Below are 12,817 nucleotides of genomic sequence, written 5' to 3' on the forward strand. Positions count from 1 at the left end.
GACTAACATGTTCTGAACAACCCGAAGGACGAGCAATTCTCGAAAAGTTCTGTAACACACCAAAGGAACTGGAAAATGTGTGCACTGTCGAAAGATCCAGCCTACAAAAAGAGTGGTTAGTACTTCAAGGTTGTTAGAGTTTGCTCTTGGAACACGGTGTCATATGCATTGTTGTAACTCCAGGTGTGTGTGGTCTTTGGTGAGGTGGTGTAGTGGGCTGTGCAGCATAATATAGCATTACATTTATTTTCAGATCGATTGGCTGAGCCCCGTGGGAGGCAACACGCCTGGAGAGTCGGTCAGAAGACTGCTTAGAAAACTCGTGACGAATGCTCTGTGGGCCCAATATAGTCTTAAAGGCCACAAGTGAAAGAAGAATTTCCAGGATCTGGAAATATGTAATGTCATAATCCATGAGTTGTTTCTCATTGTTTCTTATTCCAAGTATTTAATAGTAAGTCGCTTACTCTATTTTCAGAGCAAAAGCTAGGCCAAGGACTTAAGGTATTGAGGAAGTCAGCAGTGTATTGTACATACTGTATGCTTAGTCCTAATTTATTGTAAGTAACAGCAACACGTTTGGGTTTTGTGTATCTTAACTGGATTTTAAGATGCCTGTCGTCAAACACTCACCAAGGTGCTGAAAAATGAGGACTTAATATCAGAAACACTGAAGTTTCCACCACACAAAGATAGGGCTTGGCTTTTGTAGTTTTTGTACTATAATACTATGTTTTGTTTCTACAGATGCTGCAATCTAAGGTGTCACTTCAGCGTGAAGCAGAGACTTGAGGAAAAGAAGACACACAGAACAAACTTAATTAGTTGTTTTACACACAGAGTGTATTTTATGTAAGATTTGGAAAGTTTCAGTTTGTGGAATGTTTGACAAACATTACTGCGCATATGCGTGCATTTGTGGCCCTAACTTAACTTCCGGTAGACTTCCAAATAGAGTCAATAACAACAGCTAAGTAGTCCCTCTAGAGCAATTTATTTTTGATAACAAGCAAAATATGTTTGCTGCGTAAATCAGACTTACTGAAAATGCAAATTCGTTCTCTGACAGTGCTTTAAAGCGGGAGAAACAGGTTTCCCCAGTAACTGCTGTATACAAAGCAGCGCTGAGCTCACAAACACTGCTCATGTTTATTCAACGAAGCCTTTTGGTCAGTTTTGATATTGAGAGCGCCACAAATCAATAACGGAGTGGCTATTTACACTAAATGCAAATAGCCTGTCTATTTACACTAGCTGCAGCCATAAACGTGTTATAGGGATAGTCAAGAATATAAAAAACAGCTGTTCGATGTCAGCTTCGGTGGAGTAGATGGTAAAGCGTGTAGAGTAGCGTTTTTGATGCGACCGACCCGAGTTCGAATCCTTTTACCAAACTTTTTTCCCCCTCCTTTTCAAATCGCATATCATATCGGAAAGGCATTTATTTTCAATAAAAATGAAGGAAATAATCAAAAAGTTGAAAATAAAGTATCGGGAAGGTGTGGGGGGTGGGGTCACTGTGGCATCCATTTAATAATTTGAATAAAAATTATAATTTACACTCAATACGTTATTACTGCATATACTGTTTCATAATTTACTATAATACTGAGGTGCAGATAATTGCCACTATTTGCAATAAGTAGTATAAATAGCAGAAAATCCTGCTATTTTAAGTGTAAACAATCTATCGCTATCTGCACTTAGTGTAAATAGAATCTATTGCTAAGAAAATATGCTATTTTCACTTAGTGTAAAGCATCTAATTAACCTCTTTCGCTATTTACGCTTAGTGCAAATAGCCTCTGCCTTTATTTATTTGTAAGACATAAGCCAAACTGAGCTGGAGGACTGCATGCAGGTGATGTATTTCGAGGCATTTGCTGGACACAGCGAACAGGTGGAGGAAACACCCTGGAGGACTGAAGACGTCAATGATCAGACTTTCACATTTGCCACAAGAGGGAGAGAGAAGACGCTGATGTGTGTGAAGGACTGGCGAGATGCACACATCTTCATGTGAATTACACAGAGGAGACTGATGAAGCATCTCACACCAGCGACGATGACACGCAGCTCTCAACTCCTGCAAGTCGGTAAGTTTATTCACGACACGGCATGAGGAAACTTCACAGGGTCATTGTGATATTCAAGGTGCGGTGACAACGCGAATCTTGCGGGATAAAGTATAAAATGCTTAGTTTTAACTGTTACAGCCCAAACGGTTTAATATTTAAAATGTCTGTAATTATTTATGTCTATTAGTGAATGAACAGTTTGCAGCATTAACTCCTCTAATATAATTAAGTGAAATGCCAGCAGACATAAGTATCGATTTTTAATTGGAAGAAAACAACAATTGTAAGAACAGTTACAGTACTTTATAACAGGCTCTTCTAAATGCACCATATAAAGCAAATAATGCATGATGATAAAATAATGATTGACATACAGCGTCATACTATATCATGTGTTACAATGCATCATACTAGTCATCATTTATATGATATGAAATTATAACTGTGATTACATATGTAAAGCATTACATGATGTATCATGAGGCAGTATGAATATCCTTTTAATGTTTTGTTTGAAATATATGCATATTTCGTATAGATAAAAGGAAAATGTTGATAGGCTATATTACATATTGTGGTGGTGCCAGGACGGCAAAATGTTTAATAATTTAAAATGACATTTATTTCTTGTTTGAAATAAGCATCACACTCTTTTAATCTATTGTACAATTTTTCAAAATGACACATTTTACACTCCAAAATGCTTTTGCTTTGCCAAGATGCATCATTTTATTGCTTTGTTGCCTTATTTTATTTTATTTATTTATATACGTATATATTTTTACCTTTTTTTCAAGATTTGTTTAACTGTTCAGTGCAAAATTAACAATTTATGATTATTCACTCATGTTCATGTCATTCCAAAACGCTGTATGACTTTCTGTTTTCAAACACAAAAGATAAAACTGTGATTAATAAATGGTTGATCTTTTCCATGCATTTATAATGAAAGGGAAATGATACTTTCAAGAAACTAAAAGCACCACTGGAGTTTTATAAAATCTATATTTTGAGTCTTCTGAAGCCACGGTAGCTTAATGTGAAAAACAGAAAGCATAGTTATTAACTGATAATTTACTGAAGTGCTACAGTGAGTTGATGAGTTAATTCAAAGGCTTCTGTGAAGAGATTTACTCTTGAATAAGACTCCTTTTCAGTGACACCGGTTTCATTTTTGAGTGAACTGCTATTTAAACACAATGTTTCATGAATTATTTAAACACAATTATCATGCAGTAATGTCAGTGTTTATGTTTTGTGTTTCACGTGTGGCTCGTCTTCTACTGGAAATGACATCTGAAATCATTTCAAAAGATAAGAACATTCCTGTATCTTGACCACTGACTGCCAGAAAAAGATTTGGCCACTTACAACAGCAGACACCCATCAGAGCTCTTCGGCTCCTCTCGATCCTCTGCCATGGAGGACGCAAACATCACTCACTTGGCGGCCGTGTTCGTGAACCCTCATGGCCTGGTGCCCGTTCTGGACGTTCACGACACATACACAGACTTCTACGACATGGACTATGGCGTTCCTGCAGAGGAGATGCCGGACACCACGCAGGGCCTGGCCTACTTCGTGGCCACCATCGTCATCGGAGCCGTGCTCGTCTGCATCATGCTGGTGTGCGGCTTTGGCAACTTCCTCTTCATAGCCACTCTGGCTCGATACAAGAAACTCAGGAACCTCACCAACCTGCTGATCGCCAACCTGGCCATCTCCGACTTCATAGTGGCTGTGGTCTGCTGCCCTTTCTTGGTGGATTATTACGTGGTCAAGCAGCTCTCCTGGGATCATGGGAAAGTGCTGTGTGCCTCCGTCAACTACCTCAGGACTGTGTCTCTCCATGTGTCCACCAATGCCTTGCTGGCCATCGCCGTTGACAGGTTGGTGTGATTTAGATGTCATTCTTCAGTCCCACTAGGCTAGACAGTGGGAAGGAAAAATAAAGCCCGGGGCTGGGTAATATCATTGGCTTTCAGATTCATGCATTATGCATGAACAAAGTACTTCACATACTGCTCAAACAGATGATTGTGAGAAAATATTTCCAGCTTTCCAGTTATTCGGTAGGATTTAATCATCTGCTGTGCATCATCCTTGACTGGCAACAAATCAAATGGAAACAAGTGAAAGATACAGAGCTGTACTTGAGAATAAATATAAAGGCAGTAAAGCTTGGTTTACTCGCTTTAGTTTTCCCTAAAGCCATGCCTTTTTTCTTGTGAGTATGGCTCAAAAAAACTAGATTTTTTAAAGAATTACTATGCAAACTTTTGTCAACGGCTTAAATGGTTGACAATCATCAAACTCTTAAATGGGATAACCACACATAAGTAATTAGATCCTTCTTAATGTACTACTATAACTGTTGTTATGACTATTCATGAAAACAAGTGTTTTATAAGGAAGTATGCATCAATGTCTTGAGAATGCATTTATAAAACATTATAAATACAGGCTTCATAGAAAGTGTGACCAAACTTTTCTATTAAAATCAAATGTGCGGTTGCAACTGTGTTTTTGTTAGTTTCAAACACATCTCATCCATTCAGAGTTTTGAGTCTTGACTATGTTTTATTCAAAAAAATCTCCCGACCCATGTCAGAATGTGGAGACAGTGCTAATGGTGACATATGGAGGACTGCTTGGAATATTTCTTTAATAATGCTTCGGGCACTCAAGAAACTGTTTAAAATGCTGTTTCTGTGTGGGCTTTCTTTATCCTTTCCCTATGAAGGTATAAAATATGGCCAGAGGAAACAACAATTATGTGCTCTTTACATAAGCCTGCTCAAAAAGCTGGAAATGAAATAAAATATGTGGAGATATTGACAAAATTAATGATGCATTTTTATCCTGTACCTGAGAGCTACAATTTTGCTAAAATAAGAGAATGAAGAGTACATTACGGATCCTGTACTATTTCTACAGCAGTTAGACATCAGAAGAATTTATTTTTTTTAAAGCTTTTAAAGTTTCCCCTGGCATATTCCCCTTTCATATAAATAAGTCATTTTACACAGTTCCATTTTGACAGGACCCAGTTCATTTGAACATTATTCATAGTCTTTTTTTAATTCTGATAATGGCCATGTGAGGACCATTTATAATTAAATCTGCCTCGCCATTTGACTTGACTCTAATTGACAGTCCATAATCAAGCAAAATTCAATCATGGATGGCTTACATGTGAAGTTTCTGATCTACTAATAGAAATCGTTAAATAAGACCAATGGAACACACTGAACCAGATTTGCATTTCCTGAGGGAAACGTCAGCAGAAGAAATGTGTTCAAGTATTAGGGAACTTTAACTTTCACACGAGCCTGTGCAGTGCAAAGGTGGCACAATGTTCAAATATATTCCTGAAGTTGGCATATTTTACTGGCATCCTGGCATCTTCATCCTGTAATGTATATCCTTGGCTGGGGAACAACAATATCATTTAACATTAACTGAGTAAAAGTACAGACACCATAATAAAATGTTTCTCCAGTAAAAGTACTTGTTTTCCATTTTATGTGAGTAAAGGTACAAAAGTACTGGATTTTAATGTGCTTAAGTATTAATAGTAAATCGATGAACCATGTGTATTAGTTATTCTAACCAACAGACTAGTAATTTATTGTCTATTAGTGTGTAGATCTGCAAATATAGATCTTTTCACTTCATTGCATAAACTTATTATATACTAAAACATTAAACTTTAGTGTACTAAAATATTAATTTTAGTTACTGATAAGTACAAACAAGTAAAATATAGTGTAATATAGTATTTTAAAAAATTAGGGAAAACAAATATCTGTATAAATGTGGCTATAATGATACTATGGGGAAATGCTTAAGTGTTTTAAGAAAAAACTCTTTGCAAACATACTGGTTTAATATCATTTGACACTTCTATGGCTGCAGGGAAGATGCATGGGCATTCATTTGTGTTCTTTTACCTAATAATTTGCATTTTACATTTACTTCACTAACAACTGACAGTCGTGACCTAAATCAGATGTTTATTTACAACAATAAATACTAAAATTCTCCATTAGTAGCTTACACTTCACGCCATCAGTCAGACACACATTCAAGCTCCAGCAATATCCCGCTTCTTGGCTGTTTTGACCAAATCATTGAATCAGTGAATTGACTCAAGAACAGCTGCAGTCTGTTCATGAATCAGACATCACTCTTAGCAAAATTAACTCTATTCAAAAAAAAAAAAAAAAAATACTAGTTATGTGTACTACACAGCACTTGTATACTGTTGCTCTCTCGTTGGTCTGATGGCTTCTATTATCCTCATTTGTAAGTCGCTTTGGATAAAAGCGTCTGCTAAATGATTAAGTGTAAATGTACACTTGCATGGTGATTTCTTCAGCTTGATAAACCAAAGGATCTAAATATGATGTATGATGTCTGAATCAGATCAGTCTTGTTTGCAATTGAATCGTTCAGTGTGATTTGAGGACCAATCCAACAGGTTTTTTGGAAAGAATCAGCTCATGAATCAGACATCACTCTTCTGTCTCTATAAGGGGTTGTGAATGTTTAAGTTCAAAATAGCTGGGAACAACATGCCAAGTTCTGTTATGATGGTGCAGGCTGATGGGTCGTTAATGCAAATTGATGATATTCGCAGTGTTAAACGACTTGGCACCGACTTGGTTCCTCTGAAATCCTCCACCTCCCCAGCTCCACCTGTATAGATCTGCTAAGGGTTATTATATGGTATATGCTATTTGTGCAGCAGCAGTATGTCTTAAATACTCATAGCACCATATCAGTGTATGCATCGGCAGTAGCAAGTTCCTGTACTTTCTTTGCAGCAGCAGCAGCAATAATCTACAACAACAGCAATAACCAATTCAGCAGCGTAGCAGATCTGTTATAACATTAACAATACATTAACATTGTCATATCCATTACCATGCTAAAATCTTCTGAGAGTTGTCATGATAGAAATGTTGTTATGAAATGTAATGGAGTAAAAAAATATTAATAAAAAGCAGGATTGAGGCTTGAAAAAAAAAAAAAAAAAAAAAAAAATCCAATCGGTTCACTCTGAGCAGAATCAATATTTTAACATTTCTGTTCCTGCGTTCCTCTGTATTATTATCATTCTGAGACAGGTTTGCCTAGAAAAAATACCAGTTAATAACATTATTATTATTATTATTATTATTTTTACTTTTTCTTTGCCTATAATAATAACAATAATAATAATAGCCTTATAATAATAATAAAGTAAAGCATTTTCTACTCAAAAATGATACAAAAAAAAAAAAACAGTAAGAGATCTGGTGGCCTAGATCTTAAATATTTTTAAAGATATTTAAAAATGTTTGCTGCATTGTTAAAAAAATGCTACTCGTATACAATTGCATTTTGAGAGGAAGAAAAAAATTGTTGTGTAGGCTCACGATAGGCTACAATTAGAAATAATGTGCTTAAATGCCGGTAAAGCAAAATGTTTACAAACATTATAAACACCATATTGTATATATATATATATATATATACATATATATATATATATATATATATACACACACACACACATAGGCTATCTATGATAAACTGTTATTAATTTCCTTCTCTCCTCAACAAATCCTCTAAAGTTAAGACTATGCATTTAGGCTATAAAAACATCAAACCAAAAACAAATTAATTTAAGGAGAAACTGATGCCTACTTCGATTGGTACAAATCCAAATGTTTCCATATTTGCGACGTATCTGGATGCTAAAATATTGTTTATTATGTAATAGGCTTTGTACTTCACTTGCATCAACATCATCCTTCACATCAACTATATCAGCACCAGTGTTCGAATTGAGGGGGTGCTGGTGAGGTCCCGGACCTCCCATAAGCATTAAGGGACCCCCCCATAACACTCCAAAAAATAACATTTTTTTTGTGGGGGGGGTTCCCTGGATTTTCAATAAAACTTTAATACTTAAAATGAAGTTTTCATTGCTGTATTAAATTTAGACCTGCTTATGTTACATCATATTTTATTTTCACACGTTTTTACAGCCTTGCTCATTATAACCTATCACACACGATTCTGTTGAGCTTAGGAATGCTGTAGCCAATCAGAGGCTTTCAGATTAGTCATTGCTGAAACCCCAGAGTTTTGTTCAGACTGAAACTTGTGAATTCCCTCATCATAAGCAACAAAGTGCAGATGTACATACGATGTAAGTTAGAGATGAATTTATCATACAGTGTATGGACAGCTTCATTGATTATAAGAGGAGTTAACACTAGACTGAATGCTCATTTAGAGTGTGTTCTTTCACTGCATGATTCAGTCTAATAAAATGCATTTAGAATGCTCCCAAAATTCAAGATATGGGGGCAGAAAATTTATAGATTTATATAATTTCATATAGCTGATCAATATAACATGAAGAGTGACATTTTTCCCCTGCAAAAATCACAAATGTGATATTGATTTTATACAACAGTTCAATAAACAAGAAGTTAATATTTAGAAACTTACGTTTTAGACGCCATATTGCCAATTTATTGCTCTATTTCTTCAACAAAAAATGGTACCAAACAAAGCCACAGTTTTGCGTCTCTGAAAAACATTTTCGTTCCTGAATGAATCATCCGTCTAAATTATTCGGTTCAATCGCAATGACTCACTTAGTGACTTCACATTTTAAAGTACATTTTAATATATTTTGAAATTATTTTAAATATCTGTATGCAACATTGTAAGATTAAAATATCAAAACATTATTTATGAATTTGTAACTGCAGGTTAAAACATTCATGCCTTGCATTAAACAGTGTGTATATGCATCTAAATCACACTTCAGATGAAGCTTCTGTGTTTCCTCTGCATTGCATGAATTTTGTTGATAATGATTTCATTTGTTTGGTAACAGCCCCAAATATCTTATTATTGTAATTGACTTGATTGATTAAATGTAAGAATTTGACACACTTCTAGAAAAATGCCTTTACAAAGGTAAAAATGCCCATAAAGGGTAAAAATCATTTTAATTTGATTTAATTTCTGTCACTGCTGTGAACTGACCACAACACAGAGTCAGTTGTCCGTGGCAGTCCTGCAGCACAACATACACAGCAAAATATTGTCTGATTATTGATCATTATTGATAAAATCCCAGAAAATGCTGATATATAATTTTTGTCTATGGCATGCCCTACTTCTTGAATTCCTGATTGGTTGACAGAACATTTCAAATAATAAATGGAACAATTTAAATAACGTTATTAAATGGTTAATGGCCATTTCTTTTTTTTTTTTTTTTTTTTTTTTTTTAATTCTGTTCGGAACTATAAAATTTGGTTTCGTTTCGCCCTGGTAAAAAGAAAAAAAATACTCTATTACTGTCCACCACCACTACTGGGCATATAACAATGACACCTATAATTATCTAAACTCGCATATCATGACAGTGACTATGACTGAAGGAGAATGTGCATGGTGCAGCACTAAACCAGTGCGGACAGAACTGTTTAAAATGCAGGTTTTTATGCAAATTGTCTTGTAGAGAATGGAACTTGAACGTAATCCCACTAAACGTTGTTGTGTTTAGGTACATGGCCATCGCTCATCCCTTGAGGCCCAGAATGAAGCACCAGACTGCATACTGCCTCATAACAGGGGTGTGGATCGTCCCGGTGCTCATTTCCATTCCCTCTGCGTACTTCGCCTCCTCGACCAAAGTCCCCCACGGAGCCAACCACAGCAAGACCTTCTGTGCCCAGATCTGGACGGTGGACCAGCAGCTGTACTACCGCTCTTACTTCTTGTTCATCTTCGCCGTGGAGTTTGTGGGGCCTGTGTTCATCATGGCCCTGTGCTACTTGCGCATCTCCAGAGAGCTCTGGTTCAAGAGCGTGCCGGGTTTCCAAACTGAGCAGATCCGCAAACGCCTGCGCTGCCGCAGGAAGACGGTCATGGTGCTAATCGGCATTCTCACAGCGTACATCCTCTGCTGGGCTCCTTACTACGGCTACACCATCCTGCGCGATTTCCACCCCACGCTCATCTCCCGCGAGAGGAACTCTCTGGTGGCGTTCTACATTATCGAGTGCATCGCCATGAGCAACAGCATGATCAACACGTTCTGCTTCGTCAGTGTAAAGAACAACACCGTCAAATACTTCAAGAGGATCGTTCTCCTCCGCTGGAAATCCACCTACACCTCCAGGAAGAGCGCAGACGAGACAGACATCAATCCCCACCTCACCGAAGGTAGAAAGGGAGCCGAGCTGACCCATATTACAGATGATTAGAGAGTACTGATAATGCTGCTTCTGGGCATTACTCTATAGATGAATACCACCTTTTTTCCTTGTCAAATGTGCCATTTTCATACTTTTTATGTATATGTGTTTATGATACAGCACAAATGATCATTTCAGTTGTTTTGCACGAGTGAATTAGCTACTCATCCCTTAAAGCTTTGAGAATGACAAAGCAATGGTACAATAGAACTACTGACTTACAGTTATTGATTATAAATATCGATTTTATTTTTTCTTTGTAAAATATTTAGATACAATTATTTAAGCATGTGTTCGGAGACTCAACAACATTCATGATGCTTTGTGAGAGTAGCTCGGTATGCTGACCTTTTAATTGCAAATCTATGTTGTTAAAGCTTTTTCTGATGGAGGGTTTATTCTGGATTATGAGTAGTGCAGTAATTTACATTATTGTTTAAACACTTTCATGTGATATTGTTAAAAATCTGTTTCTCTATGAAGAAAATGAGTGGATTTTTTTACTTCAGAACGCTTTCTCTGCAGTTTTTGTAGAAATATATTTATGACCTCATTGAACAACCACTCATTAATTTCCTGTTACATAATATAGATTATTTAAATACTGATTCTAGTCTGATTAGTGAGGTTCTTTATCAGTCAGTGTTTTATATGTGAAAGTTTATTTTTCCTTGGTTCCAAAAATGTGGTCATTTGCTGTCGTTTGTGTTGGTTAATACAGTATCTGCATGCATTCTAGCCAAATAAAGTAAAACCTGAGAACCAAGCCATGTGTCATGTACAGTCCTTGAATTTTAGAGTCATAATTCAAGAAGCGATATCGACCAGTTTAGTGGTAACGTTGGGATGTTCGATCTCACGTAACCTGCGAGTTATATTTCTGTTTGCTCTTTAAAGCAGGGTCTATTTATCTAAGGTCCAAGGACAGTTCATACATAATTTACAGATTCTGTCAATACTCAAACTCATAACTTGAAATTTTATATCATAATAAGAATTGTAGTCATGTACCAGTGTAATAATGGCTCTTGATGTTTAAATCCAGATTGAACAACAGAACAACAATTGTATATTTGGTCATTTTTTAATTTTATATAGTAGCTCTTCTATAATCTGTTCTCTTGGCTATGTTATTTCCAGTTAAGTCAAGCCTTCAAAATTTTGCCACCATTTACCCACCATGTAGCTCCCATCTCAGCTGTATTCCTTTGAAACTTAAAAAGAGGTATTATCAAAATGTCAAACCTGCTGCTGTTTTTTCTTTCTTTCTTTCTTTCTTTCTTTTTTTTTTTTTTTTTGGATAAAAGCTGGTAACCTTTTGCCTAATTTTTTGAAATAATTTTATGGTGACAAACAGAAGCTGGTCTAAACATGGCTGAACCTGTCATGCAAAGCATCTTTTTATTTTTATTTATTTAAAGTCTGCAGACCAGCAGTCACAGAACCCCTCTAAAACTTCATTATCATAAAATGCTTGAACTAAATAGCCTTAAATAGTTTTCATGTTTATGCTATTTCACTTCTGTGCATAGATTCATTTGATCAATTATTGGATAAATGGTCATCTTTTACCTGCCTAATGACATTTAAACAGCATGGAAATGACTCTAAATTCTGATTTAATTAGCCAGTTTGGAGATAAGTAAACACCTTTATTAAAGAGCCAGGATGTACACTGCCTGGCAACCTTCAACTGCACATGGTTAAAGCCTATTCACACAAAGAAATATAACTATAAATGTAACTTACAACAATACCTTTATTAACATCCACACCAGCAGATAAAAATTATGCGTTTATTTTGTGACACTTCAAATGCTTTAGCGCTTCTAATCATATTCTATTCTATTCTAATCATTACTATTCGTATATTTATGGAACATTTATAGGTGTCTTTTAGCATATTGCTGCTGGGTCCATTTTTTTATTTTATTTTTGAAAGCAGTAAACCATTCAAAGCCATTCAATACTGTGATTTTACTACAGTTAAGGAGGTTTTAAGTCACTCCACTTCTCATCATTAAGAACAGTAATCCCATAGTAAAAACATTGCTTGTCATGGCTTATTGCTTTATTAAATCACTTCTGCTCTAGACAAAAGTATGAATGATTAACAGACATTATCATTATTTTTACCAATATATTTTAAGCTAACAAGGAATGACCTTTTCAAGAACTGTCTGGCAGTGAATGTGCTAGCGTCCCTGATTCATTTAGAGATGTTCATTTTGTGTTCTTAGTCTAATGGCACTTGCAGCTCGTTATGCTAGTCTTGTATGAGATAATTGTGTAAAACCCATGGATGATGATTTGTTACTGTCGTAAGCAGCTCTTACCGCTCCTGTTATTCTTTTGTGCTTTTAGTCAAACTGCTAATTAACACAATTATACAGCTGATTCTGGCGTTTTGGGGGGTTGTTTGCAAGCAGATCTAACTGTCATGAGTCAGTCATGCAGTGACTCACA

The 12,817-nt window shown here is 36.0% G+C and overlaps 1 protein-coding gene across 1 annotated transcript; it reads left to right on the forward strand.

Moving 5' to 3' along the window:
• Window positions 1-1,529: 1,529 nt before the first annotated feature.
• On the forward strand, window positions 1,530-11,105 carry LOC109062689 (prokineticin receptor 2-like). Its single transcript, XM_019079758.2, has 3 exons — window positions 1,530-2,096; window positions 3,393-3,967; window positions 9,658-11,105. Exons 2-3 carry the CDS (start codon window positions 3,498-3,500, stop codon window positions 10,358-10,360), a joined length of 1,173 nt encoding a protein of 390 aa, XP_018935303.1. The 5' UTR covers window positions 1,530-2,096; window positions 3,393-3,497; the 3' UTR covers window positions 10,361-11,105.
• Window positions 11,106-12,817: the final 1,712 nt, after the last annotated feature.

This window comes from Cyprinus carpio, chromosome B18 (genome assembly GCF_018340385.1).
Source record: "Cyprinus carpio isolate SPL01 chromosome B18, ASM1834038v1, whole genome shotgun sequence".
Classification (NCBI taxonomy): domain Eukaryota; kingdom Metazoa; phylum Chordata; class Actinopteri; order Cypriniformes; family Cyprinidae; genus Cyprinus; species Cyprinus carpio.

Coding starts and splice junctions, on each gene's coding strand:
- LOC109062689 (XM_019079758.2), top strand. CDS start 3,498: ATGGAGGACGCAAACATCACTCACTTGGCGGCCGTGTTCGTGAACCCT. Junction 3,968..9,657: donor CTGGCCATCGCCGTTGACAG/GTTGGTGTGATT, acceptor TGTTGTGTTTAG/GTACATGGCCATCGCTCATC.